The 15,205-nt window shown below is 40.9% G+C and overlaps 1 protein-coding gene across 1 annotated transcript; it reads right to left on the bottom strand.

The window, feature by feature from the left end:
- Positions 1–2,987: 2,987 nt before the first annotated feature.
- On the bottom strand, positions 2,988–15,062 carry RNF8 (ring finger protein 8). The gene is given in 9 exon segments (XM_088524223.1): positions 2,988–3,432; positions 3,434–3,537; positions 5,373–5,577; positions 6,620–6,727; positions 7,478–7,567; positions 9,288–9,350; positions 10,309–11,034; positions 12,558–12,686; positions 14,928–15,062. Coding segments are annotated over 9 exon segments (1,557 nt in total). The 5' UTR covers positions 15,018–15,062; the 3' UTR covers positions 2,988–3,390.
- Positions 15,063–15,205: the final 143 nt, after the last annotated feature.

Genomic DNA, 15,205 nt, shown 5'->3' with positions numbered 1-15,205 from the left:
CAGCTTCACATTGGTAAGCGATACATTGCTCTGAAAGTGTTTTATCTTGACGCTTTTGACAACTGCCTCCCTAAATACCTGAACCTGCATCAAGCCTGCTGGGGGGAAGCAGCTGTGAATAGTTCAGCATTGTAATGTAATGTAATCCTGGGTGCGAGGCAGGTTACCTGTCCTGGGACACCCTCCAACGCAAGCCAGGGCAGGACACCTGCACATGGGCATTCCAGGGAAGGAAAAGCTACAAGGGAGGCAAAAAGCTTCCAGTAGAGGAAAGGCAGCACCTTTCAACGTTGTGTAGTACACTGCACAGCACAGATTGTGTGAAATTTTTCTCAAAACATTCAATTTTTTCTTTTTGCAGGATGAGAGACCGGCTGGGGAAAACTCTGATGTTACAGCTGTTTGCCTGTTCACAGTCTGCTCATACAGGCTTGTGAAGGGGAGAACCACAAAAAAAAAAAAAGGTCTATAGTTTCTTCTAACTTTTCTATCAAAGTAACATTATTTTAACATATTTTGCTAGCGGAGAAGAGTAGTGGAGAACTTTTATCATTTATCTTGTCTTCACTATGCTTATAATTTTTTTTTTAAATGAATGGTGGAGAGGAAGAAGTCAAGTTAAGCTCACAGGTCTACGATTCCTCATCTCTACCTTTCCCTTCTTTTCAAAGATACAGCATCTGTTTTCAGTATTCTAGTAGTTTGTGCTCTAAACCGCAAGAGAACCGTAATAATTCTAGGATCATGCATAGGATTCAAGGATTGATTTCACCTTTCCTAGTTATGTGCAAACATCTAGATACTCTCTAAGCCATTCTTTCAAAACTCTAGCCAGTTTCTCTCCTCACCAATGTTTCTCTCCTTGGTCACCAGCATTGCATGCACACATCCTGAGTATGAAGGAATTGAGTAGTCTACACTCACTCCCACTTTCTACCTGCTCCTTGTGTTTAGCTTGGAAGTCAATTAAAAGCTTGCACTTCAACTTGTTTTCAGTCTTCTGTTATATTTTGTTATTTGTCTTCCAAATCTTTCTTTGCTTTTGGTATGCTCTAAGAAGAAAGATGTGATTTAGGGCCAAACAGCAAGCAAGGTTGATTTCTAGTCATTCACTGTGCCAACAAACAGAAGAAAGGATCCAGATGTTAAACCTCAGGAGATCATAGTATGGAAGGTGTGCTTGTCCAGAAGGGCAACAGCTGGAACATCACCCCACACTTCTGTATGTCTGCTGAGCAGCTCTGTATCCGTTAACAGTTTTCCCAAGGAAGTTTTGCCAGTGAAATGCTGTGGGAAGTAAACAGTGTTACTGCTTGGCATCTCTCCTTGGACCTCTAAACCCTAAGCATGGCTGGTAAAAGTGGACAGAATTAGCAGGCACACTGAAGAGCTACTCTATAACTAGGAGAAGCATTATTCTTTTCTACAGTATGTAGAAACGCTGACATAATAAAATAAATGTATTGAGCAAAATGAAGGAAGCAAAAAAGCACAGCAAGATGGAAGAGATACACAACATAATTTGCAGTCCTAGGTGACCAGAGTATTTCCTCCCCCCTCCCCTCCCTCCAGCCACTCTACTTCCACAAAAGGGCCTTACACCAACGCGTGGATATTTCATGAACATTTTGTAGAATTCACAGACACGCTAGAGAGCACATATTCATTAACAAATTTCCAAGACCGCATGTAGAAAATAGATATTAAAAGGAAACCTCACGATATACTAGCTCTTCCATTCCTATTTTAAGGAATTTGCCTGGCCCACAGATCAGATATTTATTCATTCTTTAAATCCTTAAAAAAAAAAAAAAAAAAAAACCACCCCTCAATGCACTACTGTATTTTTTTTAGGACAGCATTCTCCTTCATTTACCTGTGTTTTTAAATGAGCTCTTTCTTTAGAAGAAGAAGAAAATAAAGATGTGTGATTGTATCTGTTGAGTTACTGTTAGGGTAGCTACTTCTAACACAGGGCTGAAGAGTTGAATGTATTGAACACACAAGTCTTTCAAATAAATTAAAAACAGTCAAACACTAAAATGGTTTAAAGCAATCAAAACATTAAGCAAACAGAGCCATTAAAATGAGACAGTTTGGGTTCTCTTGAAAATTTTAACTTAACTAGGAAAAAGATACTTGTCTCAGCAGTTGCACCAAGGAAGATAAATGCAGAAATGTGTTTATATTTTCTTCCTTAAACAGGAGAAACATAAAAACAAGTACATAGAAATGACGAAATAAATTACAGACCAGAAGGATTTCCCCCATCCCATTCCCACTGTTGCAGAGCAGTCTTTTCCATTAACAGCTATGTCAAAAGTACCAGCCACTGAAAACAGAACTAGGCAATCCTCGATAGGATGAGGGAAGTCTTGCTCAGACTTCTATGGATAACTGATTTGCTGTGAGGGTAGTATGTACCACAGTTCAAAGGTAGTATTTTGTAAACAGTAAAACAAAATGCTTCCCTCTGTGCCTTGTGGTTGCCTACAAATGCTGCTTTTGCACTCTATCGACAGGGCACTTCATTAATTCACTTAGCAGCCTTTCTGAAGAGACCAAGGTTCATCTCTGCCAGTGGCAAGAACTAAATGTGCAACTAAGTCATTGCTAATAATTTCTGGATTTGCTGCTTCCCATTTCTAAAACACTTTATGCAAAAGCCAGAAGAAGAAACAAACTAAAGATGCTACCTGAAAACAGCACTAGCTGGGAACTTCTAGAGGATTAAATCTCCATCCCTACCTAATAGAGAAGCAGCAGCATTCTCACTTCACTTCCCAGCAGCCAGCTAACAATGCATTCAAGCACTGAAGGCTGGCAGAGTCCGTGAGCACACTCTGGAAAGAGTGTTACCTCTACTGCCAGACAAGCCTGGGATGGCTCCAGCTGCCATATAAAACTCAAGAGGGCATTTTTTCCCCACCCACGAGGGCATTTTCTCCTGGTCTGCCTCTGCTGTCTGTTGGTGCAGATGGCCAGTCTCAAATAACTTGGGCCATTCCCTCTGCTGGCTGAAGTAAGAGAAAGCTGATGCGCACATTTAAACATGTCATTCACCCAGCAAAGGGCAGCAATGCAAACACACTAATACATTATACCAGGTAGGTCACAAATGATCATGGACACCTAAGTTTTGTATGTTAAGCACCTAGTATGAAACAAGTTTCCTTTCTCCCGCAATTCCAATTTTGCTTTGGAGATCAAGCTTCTGTACATTCATTTAAAAAACAAAATCCTTCTTCCAAATGCAGCAAGTTCTCAGCTCCAGCCTCCTCGCTGAATCTCTCCTTCCAGATGTCCAGTCCGCTCCTCCAGCAGTAGTTAATCAGACACCATCAGGTCGTGCTGGTGCCGTACAGGCAAACCAGTCTGCAGTAGTAGTGTTTAAATAATGTAGTAGTTATGGCAGTATGAATCCTTGTACTCAAGAATCCTCATTATCACAACTGCTCATCGACAGGATGGAGTAGATGGAGGTAATGATAGCGTTGTCATTGTCTGTGGCTAGGTTCACCAACACATTCTGTTTCTCTGTGTACAAAAACACACAGACAGAAGAATTAGCAGATGGCTGCTCTACCCACACATACTGCTAAATTACTAGTTCTCTTTGAGACTTAGAGCTGCCTATTGTCAGTTTGCAACAGGTCTTCCAAACTGCATTGCATATTTTTTAATTTCAAATTACAAATGTGAAAACTTACAAGCTTAAAAACAACCAAAAAAAATCCAAGTTTTAACTCCTACATGTCTTTTCTTGTTAAGATAGCACAAGTGAGAAAGAGACATTTCCTACCCCTCCACTAGTGCAGAATTAGCAACGTAAGCAGCTGGCTAATACAGGGTCTTGCAGTTAAGAAGGGAGGAAAGAACAAAATGGGATGAGGTGCTCTCAAACAAGCAGCGTTTTGTTCAGGACACTGTTAAGGCCTCATCAAAACCTGGATATAAAGAGTGTAAATTATCACATGGTGTCTGTTACACTGAAGTCCACCATCTGATTGTGCTTCCCTAGTGCTACCTGTGTCACTGTTTCCTTTTTGGCCCATCTTACAGCTGGTTTCTTCTCAGGAATTCCTGTCTAACTAGATATATGGCGGCTACCCTTCACCTTAATCTACGTGGTTCCCCCACTGAATAAGACAACAGCATGGGAGCAATTCATCCTTTTCCCTGAAGTGTATCACGGTGAAGCTACAGGATTACCCACTACCCCACGAGGCACTTCAACAGTGCCAAGGCATACTCTGCAGATGTGCACTCAAAGGCAGTTCACACATCTGTAAGGCACTCGACAGATGTGCACATTAAGCATGAGCAGTGTCAGCTCTGCAGTGGTGAAAACAACCCATGAAGCAGTGCTGGACAGCCTCCGAGAAGTGTAGTGTTTCTTGAGGGATGCAGATTGAATCGGCCAAGCAGACAGTGTCACAGTAACTTGAAATTGTTATCTAGAGATGTCACACTCTGTCACACCCTCGAGAAATCGAAATATTTCAAAAGCATCTCTCATAAGGAAGGACTTTAAGAGGCTTGACTTTGCAAATAAAAGATCATGCACTCACCTCTACAAAGGGGGAAACAACACAATTATTTAAGAGAAATCAGTAATAGAATTTTTTTTTAAAGGAGGGTGGTAGAAAAAAACTTCTACTTTTCAGCACCTATGTACCATTGGAAGGGCTCTAGAAACAAATTTGCAAGAGGAAAAGAACAGGAATACCCCATACTGGAATTTGCTCAGTCATGCAGTCATTTACCTACAACTAGGCAAGATATAATGTGTTAGAGTGGTGAATTCAACAGCTCCTAATGGAGATCGAGGACCAGTTCTGCCATACACTTAACACAACAGACCAATGTTCCCTTCAGAGATCTCCTAGGCATATCTAACACACGGAGGAGAATTCAGAGTTTGTTATGAGCCACTGCTCTGCTAAGTTTTCTTACAACTGATGGAGTCAATAATTTAATCAACCAGAAGGCATCTGGTAAATTTCTAAAGGCCCATGCTGTACAGTTTGACTTTTCTTTAGAGATCTCTTCAAAACCAGCATAAACTTCAGTATCATTAAGTCATCCCACCAGATCGTGGAATTCATACTGAAGCCTTTGTCCAGACTTTTTAGTCATTTTCACTTTGTTAAGCAAGTTGTACAGTATACCTTAAAATATTTCCTAATCTTAATTCCCAATCAATCTACCAATAATGGATATTGAGCCTCATACACAAGTACAAGGTCATTTTCCAATACTGTTGTTGCATTCCTTGAGCATCTCCTTAGTATATAGGTGCCAAAGAAACTTCTATAAAATACAGGGGAAGAGAGATTGTACTCATCATGCCACATCCACCCACCTCTCACCTTTCCGCTCTCTGATAAGGGCAAGGCGGCGGTCTTTCATTTCTACGTCCAGCTTTTCTACCATCCTGTCAATGCAGTTGTCTAGCACGAGAGAGCGTGTCTTTGATTTAATCTCCTGCCTGCAGATAGGGCACTCCACTTTACGTTTCGTCCACTCATTAATGCAGTAGGAGCAGAAGCTGTGCGCACAGTTCAGCGTGACTGCCTGTAAAATTCAAGGGAGGGATGTTTATCCAACCACACTGGCACTAGCACTGCAGTGAAAAAACAACAAAGTCAGAAAAGTGACATGATACTTCCTAAATGGAAAAGGAAGTATCCTTGTAGGGGCGTAGGGGAAAGAAAACAAAACCTCTTTCTTTAGCCTACCGAAAACGGAAAAACAAAAGCATCTTTAGCCTTCGTAGGAGCCTTCCATGGCTATAAAGAACAAACTATAGAAAGCAGAGTACAGGCAAATTTTACAGACTGGCTAATTCATTCACCCAAGTCCATAGCAAGCTTGTGGTGAAGACAGGAAGATACCGTAAGTTTACCCAATTTGAGAAAGATCAATTAAGGAAAAACTTGCATACTGTAGAATAACATCTTAAGTTACTGAGAAACCAAAAAATAAAAGTGCCAGAACAAAGCTAACATGTCATGTTTCATTATATTAATTTCTACTACTCAAAACTGAAGTTCTAGCAAAACAAGAACAAAAATAGCAGCCTACATGTCAGGCATAGCTTGCACAATACTTCTGCAATCACACACAATGCTTCTAAAAACATGTGTCTCTTTCAAGAAACAGAATTCATCTGAACTACAGGAGTGGTTCAGAACTTGACTGAATATTGCCTCTCTCTCCTTTAAGAATCTCTTCCTATACCTAGGCCAGAAGCAATCTAACCTCAGGCAGTCTAAAGCAAGGTCTAAAAAATTGCTTTTCCCAGAGCAGGCTACTGGGAACAAACTCAGAACACCAGTTCAAAGAACATACTCAACTGCTACAAGCCTGCACACATCTTGGGAGTAAGCACCCATCTCTGTGCAGGTAAAGACATTACAGCAGAACTTGCTGCCCAGAAGAGGAGTTTAGGGTGGAGGGACTGCAATTCCAGGCCAGGTCTCAGCCACAGGTCACCTGTTCAGACTGTTAAACTATCGAACTAAAGAAACAAGTCTGACTATTGCTTTATCAGCGCTACTGAGAGAGTCTCATGTTTCTTCTTTAGTAGCAAAGCCTATTACTCATTTAAACATACCTCGATAAAGTGTTCAGAACAGATTGTGCACTGTAGCTCGTTCTCTAACACGTCATTCATCTGATTCAACACTTCCTCTTTTTGAGCTCTCACCTTTTCCTTCTCCTCCTAGAGGAAAAACAACACACATGGTCACATATTGATGAATACTTAACATGTTTTATTTAATTTGGAGATAGAGAGACAAAGGCAGTGCTAGGGGAAAAAAAGAGCAGACACCTGCAAGGCCTCTCACATCAACTCTGCATCTATTATATATGCAGATCTGAAACCTTTCTCCTCTTTGCAGTCACAGGTAGTACTGAGAATACCCCCATTCATTGCTGAGAGCTGACAAGCAAGAGCAGCAACCATTATTAAAGTTCCCTTTAGCCTAAGGGACCTACAAATTGGACCAATCTTTTCAAAAATTTCTTTCAAAAATCTTCTTGGGATGAGATCCCAATAAGAACAATTAAAGAACAAAGGAACAATTCATTTGATGCCTGATGTAAAAAGCAGAACACCAACTAGCCAAAATATCTTAAAAATAATAAAGTCCTAAATTTCAAACGTTTCCTTTTATATTAGAATTTATATTTCTAATTGTTCCATTCAGCTCCTTAATAAAATTTGTTGTTTGGGGTTAAATTAGGCTTCTATAGACCTGCTCTGTCTTCTAAAAATAATGAAAGAATTCTTCCAACTGAAGCTACACTTGAAACAACAATAGAGTTGCAAAGGAGACAAAACCCAAAGTGAATAGCCAGAGATGGGAAATGAGCTCATTTCCAAATGCAAGACACCACAAAGCATCTCTTTAATTAAATTCAACTCATCGCTTATGAATGAAACTGAGAATTCAATTTTAATTCTTACCTTGGTTTCTTCCAGTTCTTTATTCTTGGCTCGAATTATCTCCTCGAAGTCTTTTTTACTACGGCTCAATTCTTCCATCAAAGCACGATGCTGTAATAATGCCATTCAAGAAGAAAGTGATTATAAGCTATCCTATTAAATTAACATAGCTTTAATCATGAGGCTCCATATACTCATTTCTGCTAATCCTCCTCTAAAAAGCAATGTATGCCTGTATGAATTGGTTTGTTAAGTTAGAAGCAGTTTAGCCTTCACTTGAAAGCAGACAGTTATTTATGACCTTCCCAATACCATGGCACTTGCACTCCTTCTCCCAGGTCATTCTTTCTCTGCGCATTGTTGGTAACCTCCTCTTTCATTATGCCCTAGAGAAAGCGTAAAGAGTCACAGTTCTACAGGATAAATTAATCAAGACTTATATGCCATACAGTCATGCATGAATGGAAAAAAGCATAAAGAGTACAGCAAACAAGCTCACACTGGTAATGATAAAACTCATTATGGAACATGAGTAAAAAATCAAATTTGACAATGAGTGCCATGTATGAGGCACTGTCAGTATTGCTGTAAAATTGACCCACCTACCAGACAGTGGGTAATCATTTCTCTTACCAGCATTTTCAAACTATATAACGATATAATAGTTTCCAAAGGACAATCAGGATAGGCTTACTGTATTTTGTGTACCTTTAATTAGAGTTTAAGCTTACAACACACTGGAATCTACCAGAAACACTAATAATTAGAAACTAGTTTAACCGATTGAGAGAAATCTTGAAAAAAATTACAAGAAATTTGGAACCTGCTTTCAAGACTCAAATAATCTGTGAGTTTTATCTGGCAACACCGCCATATTTAACCTCTAGGTGCCAAGATAACCTCATTTTCATGAGCATATAAGACATATATACTGAAAAGAGGCAGATACATATGGAAATTCTGAAGACTCATCCTCAACCCCGCTGGAGATTATTCCTCATTACTACACACACTATGGCATTGCACAAAACCTGCAAAGAGGAAGCAGACAACCACTCCATAACCATCCGAGCCACGTGCAGAAGCATAAAAGGCTTTTGGATATAAGGACAACTTAAGAATGCCCTACCCAGACCTAGGACGTTCCAAGCACTACCCCATCCTGCAATCTCTCTGCCTTGCCATCACTCCATGCTTGCCCTGACCCTCTCTCTTCCTAGCACTGTCTTTCATTTACTCCTTTTCTTTTTTAAGCACCACTGCCAGCTTCAGAGATGCTGGCTCTCAGTGCTATGTTCTGGCTGCATGCATTCTCTCATCTTGGCACATTTACCTCAATTTTAAACATCTCAAAACAAGGCCTGGGCTGTTGATACTGGATAAAAATCAGTGTATTTATTATTCTAGTCATCTAGTACAAACCTTCCAATACTAATAAATTACTAAGTGTGGCTTGTAAACCTGCTTTCAGAACCTGTCTTAACAGGCCACTGTGCTTCAAGACATGTTAAAAAGTCATGCCAGTATCTGCAGTTTATTTTGCCTTCCATATATGTTTTACTGTCACCATTTTGAGTGCATCTGACACACTTAAGTATCAAGGGGTATTTGATGCATATGGACCACAAAAACCTGTCACTGTGGGCAGAAAGACAATTCCCAAAAAGGGAGTCCTGCCACTTCCCAACAGAAGTATGCTCTGTAGATGAAAACCATTCCAATTTGCAAGTGAGGCACATTCCTAGTTTTCTACCAGGATGGCACAGCAGTAGAAAAGACTTAAGTATCTCAGCTACACAGTCAGACCTAGCCTAGCCTTGTAACTACTTGCCTCCTGCAGGACCTGGGCCAGTTGCTCCTTCAGGTTTTCTTCCCCATGTTGCCACTTAACTCCCTGGAGAAAATAAATAAATAAATATTTCTTTAGCTGGAAGAAAAATTTTAATTAAAAAAGGATTGACAGAAGACATTGGACAGAAAATGACTACGCTCTCTCTTTAGAGGATATAAGCAAAGAAACACCACTAGCACACAGTGAATTCTTAAGAAGTCCTTCTAGTCCTTCACAGGTTCTGTAGAAATTAGGGATATCATTTATGAATCAAAAAAACAGCTTTGTCATTCAGAATTGCATCCTTGAAATACTTTCAAATTATTCTAGCTCTAATAACTATGTTCAGAGAAGCAGAGGTCAGCAAGAGCTTAAGCATGAGAAAAACCAGCAATGCCATCTATGAGCACAAAGTGCTAAGACACCCTAGAATTCCAGCTGAAGCTCCCTTTGTGTTTTAGCACATTACTCCAGACATCCTGTACTTCATATACACCTATCTTCCCTTAAACAGCAGGTTTCAGTAGAAGGAATTGGTAACTCCAAGACAAACTCACTTCAAAATTAATTTCTGACTACTTTTAAACTGTTTGAATAAATTCAAATAGAAATACATAAACTTCTAGCTTTTTCTCCCAAAGATTTAGTTATCAGTTGTGTTCAAAGACACTCGTGGATTGTAAATGAGGGGGCTTTTTTTTGCAAATAAGAAAAGAACTCCTTTCCCTAAGCAATTAAAATGAAAAGATTAAGCATATAGCAATTTCCTCAGAAGTTAGATGCTGATAAATTTTGCACTTTTATCCTGATTGGTTGTGCAGCCCAGTACTTTGTCTCCACACATTCTTTTGGTGTATTTGCTTGGAAGCAAAAAAAATCTATAATGGTTTTAATAGGAACAATTAATGTGAATACTATTAAATATATTACTGTACTGTTCTGTAACTCATTTTGGATCAAAGCCTTTTATTAGTCATTCCGTAAAAACAGAACACCCAGACCAAAAAGATTACCACTATACCTCTAGTTTCTGCTGCTCTTTACAGAATGTCTTCTCCAGCTCTTCCACTTGCTGCTGATGCTGCTCTTGTTCTAGGCACAACTGGTCCTGCAGCTCTCGCAGCTCCTGCTCCATTGCCAGGATCTCCTTCCGAGCACACTTCCTGCGCTTCTGCTTCACGTTCAGAACTGCTCGCTGCTTCTCCTGCACTTTGACTTTCAGCTTCATTATATCTACCAGAGTTTTCCTCAGCATTTCCAAGCCAGTCCAAGACTGTGCAAGGCTAGAGCCTTTCTGGTCCCTATGAGCGACAGGTACAGCTTTCTCAAAGCGCACAGGACCACTGTGCTCCTCACTTGGTCCAGGAGTAGGTACCTTGAGATCAATCTTCTCTGTTGTCTTTTTGGCCTGTTCTACACTTTCCCATGATTTACCTGAAAGTTCACTGTCACAAGACACTCTGTCTCTTTTGGATCTAGAATCCGAAGGGCCTTCTGATCCAGATATTTCAGACTCTTCCACACTATATTTGCGTTTAGTTCTTGGACTCTTAGTTTTTCCCAGGTCACTTCTTTGGGCTAGGAAGGGTTTGATATTCTCCCATTCATCTTTGATTACTTCATACTCATATTCAGCAGCCTCTTTGTTGTCCAAAGGCACTCCTAATTGGATGCGGTCTCCTTCAGCTATAGGATAGGGTTTTAAGGGATCCAGGCGCTGTTTATTGAGCCACACTCCATTTAGACTCTACAAATGGATAGAAATCAACAAGATTCAACATACAGTTATACAGAACCTTCAAAAAATTATTTCTGGATGCTCTCAACATATCCTGTCTCGTCAGTGCTGCAGTCAGAACAAGGTACCTCTTTAAACACATCTTGCAATATCCAATTTGTTGACAGTGTCCCGTTTCTTATAATCATTACATTATTTACTATGTATTATGGCTACATTACGGATTTTGTGCAACTACTATGAGTAAGATGAACATAAGCAGTTGCACAGAAATAAAAGAATGAACTATTAAAATTAAAAAAAAAAAGAAAACCTATCCAAAAGGTTCTAAGAAAGTATTACCTAAACAAAAGACTCCACAATAGATCATGAATATAGAATACTGCAATAATTATTCTTGACAATTAATATCACCCCCCCAAAAAAATCAAGAAAAGACTAGAAAAAAAAAAGAAACGTAGCTTATATTGCATACATAAAATAAATAAATAAAAATTTAAAAAGGAGGGAGGAATGAAAGTCCATAGGTAGGAGAATGTAAAAAAAAGAAGAAAAAAGGTCTTCTGGATTCAATGCTCAAAGCAGAAAAGAAGTTGTTACACTAAGCACTAACAGAAAAAAATAGTTTCAAAATAAACAATAAAACCCAGCTACGCTCAAGATGAACTACAAAGCTATTAGCAACTGACATATCCCAAATACATTCAGGAAGACAATATGGTAAAATTATAGCAGCGAGAATTCAAAAACATTGATAGTTAACCTACCATATGCGTTTCCAATCATGTAAAACCTGAAGGATTCATATATCGACTGGAACAGACCCTCATTTAAGAGCAGTGTAACTGCATAATTTTAATAGTAGCCACTTCACTGTTTCTGGGCTTATCTGTTGTTGACCCAGAAATACTTTAAGGCTGGATGACTTGTTCAACACTAACTGTTTTTTCAATGTTGTTTTCAAATAAGTTCCTGTGTCTTAGTTTTTGGGGGTTTTTAAAACAGTTTTCTGCATGAATGAGAAAGTGGAAATAAACAATGATATAAAAATCAGATCACTACTGAAATCGAAACAAAAGTTATCTGAGGACTCTTGATCTCATTACTTGGCTATAATCAGCTGAGAAAAAATTCCAAGGGAAAACTCTTTGACTGAACAGTGCATGAAGCATGGTTTTCCTAATATTAGATTCTCTCGATAACCGCTTCAAACATTCCTTTTCTTTCATTTTTCTTTTCCAAGAATATAACACAAAGCAGGCTCACAGGATGCAAAATGCCCTGGGCAAAACTGCAATCACCTGAAAACCATTAGACCAAGAGATAAATTTCTATATAGAAAGCAGTTAAGTTTTGCATCCCAGTTGCAGCAAACTGAAGCCTCTTGCTACAGGGGCACAGCAGAAGAGATCTGTTCCAAAGGGCCTTCTATCATTTTTATACTCTATCATAGCTCATACACTGTTTGAACTCAAACAAAGCTTTCCCTTTTATTCATCTCAGAATACAAAGTCTCCAAGCCATCTCTGTACCTTGTTATCCTTAACAGTCCACTGTCCTTCTGCATTTTGCTGGAAAATGCAGTGTTTACGAGAGATCATCAAGGGACAGGTTTTCGACAGCAGCTGGTAGGTGAGATCTAATCCTCGGCCTACAGATACCTAAAAATAAAGGAGTTTAGTAATTGCAGTCAGCAACAACACAGTAAATTCAGCCTTCATGATGTGTACTTAAAAGTATAGAAGAAATCCATCTTTGGCAGCTGCTTCCCGGTAGAGTCAGGATAATTCGAGAATTTACTGAAGTTCTTGACAAATCTCTTACATTTTTTCATTTAAATTCACATTGATAGAAAACATGAAACCTTTGAAGAAGATAGAAGTATTCTCATTCCTCCCCGCTGAGGAATATTTTTCAGCTCTCAGGTAGCTTTTAGCCTCGGGTTTCATGGAAATTTTTCTCAGGAGTAAAACTGGTTAAAACAGTTCTCACTCCATCCATCCCCTCCTCATATTCGTTATCTGATGAAACACCATTTCTTAAAATAACGTACAACTACTTGTTGGTCTCACAGAGAAACTAACTGATCAAGGTTATTTCCTACTCTCTTCTTTCACAAGTTGTATCTGTTTAACTACTGAGAACAGAAGCAGAAAAAGCAGCCTTGAAATCTGCTACCCAAAAATGTGCATGTGTAACCACACTCTAAGCTTACAATACTTCTGTAGATCACACCATAATCTCAGGCCTTCAAAACTTAGCCACATGCAAGCCATAACTGATAACTAAATAATCCAATTAGATTTCACAGTATCTCCTGGAAGAAGAATGGACAGAAATTGTAACGGCTTCAGCATATTTTATTTAAAAAAAAAAAATACAATCTAACAGCAGGCTGCCATTCAAGGCATTGATCTGCTCACTCTCTTTCCTCCGCTTTCTTTGTGCGATCTGATAGTCAAGTACACATTTTTTCATCATTTGCATGCTGCAGGGAAGTAATTTATTTTAAAAAGAACAGGTGCAGGTGCCATGTAGTTAGAAAAGTGCACGAAACCAATGCAAAAGATACAAGAACATGCAGCCAGCAAGAGCAGAAGCTCACATCTAAATCCCACTAGGCATAATATAAAAGTACATCCTAGTTTGATGAAGACTGCTCTCTTTCTCCCCTGAAATTCCAACTCAATTACATAACACCTTCCAATTCTTACAAGATGACAATGAGATTCTGCTGTCAAGGAATGTTAATTTGCTGCGTTTGTTACCTGCAACAGTCCTTTTTAAAGAAAAGACTCAAACTCCCACATCGTAACAAAATGAAAGGAAACAAAGACTGTGAAAGCAAGCTAAACTTCTTCTTAAGTGCTTAATGGCTATTAACACTCTGTCACCATGAGTCAAGTTAGCAAGATGAGGGCGACTCTGTCATCACCTTCCCCTCTACCCCAAGCAGGTCCCTCCATGACAGCAGGAGCTCCAGGTGGATTCACTTACACCCTTCGCTTTTGCCCATGCAGCTGTAACAGGAAGGCAAACCCACATCAACTATTACTAGCGCTTGGTCATGCAGATCTTGGTGCGTGAAGCCCCTGCACAACCATGACAGCGTAGAGCCAGTCACAAAACTTCTAGATAAAGCTCAAGGCACAAGCAGCCTTGGGTACAGAGCAATCGAGTACAGGGTGACCCAACATTTATCTTGCTGCTTTCGGCCACAGACCTGCAGCCTTCTTGCAGCACCCAACCCCCAACACGGTCATTTGCCGTGCAAGTTTAAGGATAAAAAAGGCCTGTTTGGGCTTTCTAATTAGAAAAGTAATATATGCTATCAGAAGAAAAGCTTATACGGATGCCATTCTGAAATGTAACCAAAATGGCTGAAAACACCAGCCTCACTTACACCTGAATAACGTTACTCACAAAAACTAGCTATATTGCATACTGCTAACCTTGCCAGAGCACCACAGTAGTGACTAGGCTTCAGATTTTCGGTTTTTTTTTCTTTTTTTTTCCCTCCTTACAACACCACCATCACCTAAACAGTTTCTGCTAGACAGGCCACCACGCTGGAGCACAGATCTCCGAGGCCTGGCCAGACAGGCTGCTACGGAGGCAGCGCCCTGCTCGCTGCGCCCTGGCGAGCATCCCGCGCCCGGGTCCAGCGGCCCGACCCTCCCGAGGAGGGGGCTGCTCCTCGGCAGAGTGAGGAGCGGCTACCTGAGGGGCAAGGACTCGGAAATCGGGATTTCCCTGAACGGTAACAGCAACCGCCGCCCCTCAGCCAAAGGAAACTCTCTCCCCCTCCACCCCCCCCCAGCAGAAAACGCATTAACGAGTAACAAGGCCCCGGAGCCAGCAGGGCCGCTCCCCGCGCTCGCGGCGCGGCCGGGCGCGGCTACCTCGGCGCCGGCCTCCAGCAGGAGCCACTCGCCGCTCGCGCCCACGCGGCGCAGGCACCAGGCCAGGCGCGAGGCGCCCCGCGCCGCCATGCCGCCCTCCCGCCGCCGCGGCAGGCAGGAGCAATCGCTGCTGCGGCGGCGCGAGCCCGCCCAGCAGCCCGGCTAATCGAGCGCGGAGAGGCTGCGCACGCGCCTTGCGGCAGTGCGCGCGGCGCGGGTGACGACCCCCGCCGCTTCCGCCCCTCCTGAAGCCGCCGCCGCGCTCCTTCCGCCCCGGG

This window comes from Tinamus guttatus, unplaced genomic scaffold (genome assembly GCF_059628265.1).
Source record: "Tinamus guttatus ecotype Peru unplaced genomic scaffold, ASM5962826v1 Tinamus_guttatus_pri_ptg000208l, whole genome shotgun sequence".
Classification (NCBI taxonomy): domain Eukaryota; kingdom Metazoa; phylum Chordata; class Aves; order Tinamiformes; family Tinamidae; genus Tinamus; species Tinamus guttatus.
Note: the sequence above shows the minus strand (reverse complement) of the source record. Positions and strands in the feature narration are given on the sequence as shown.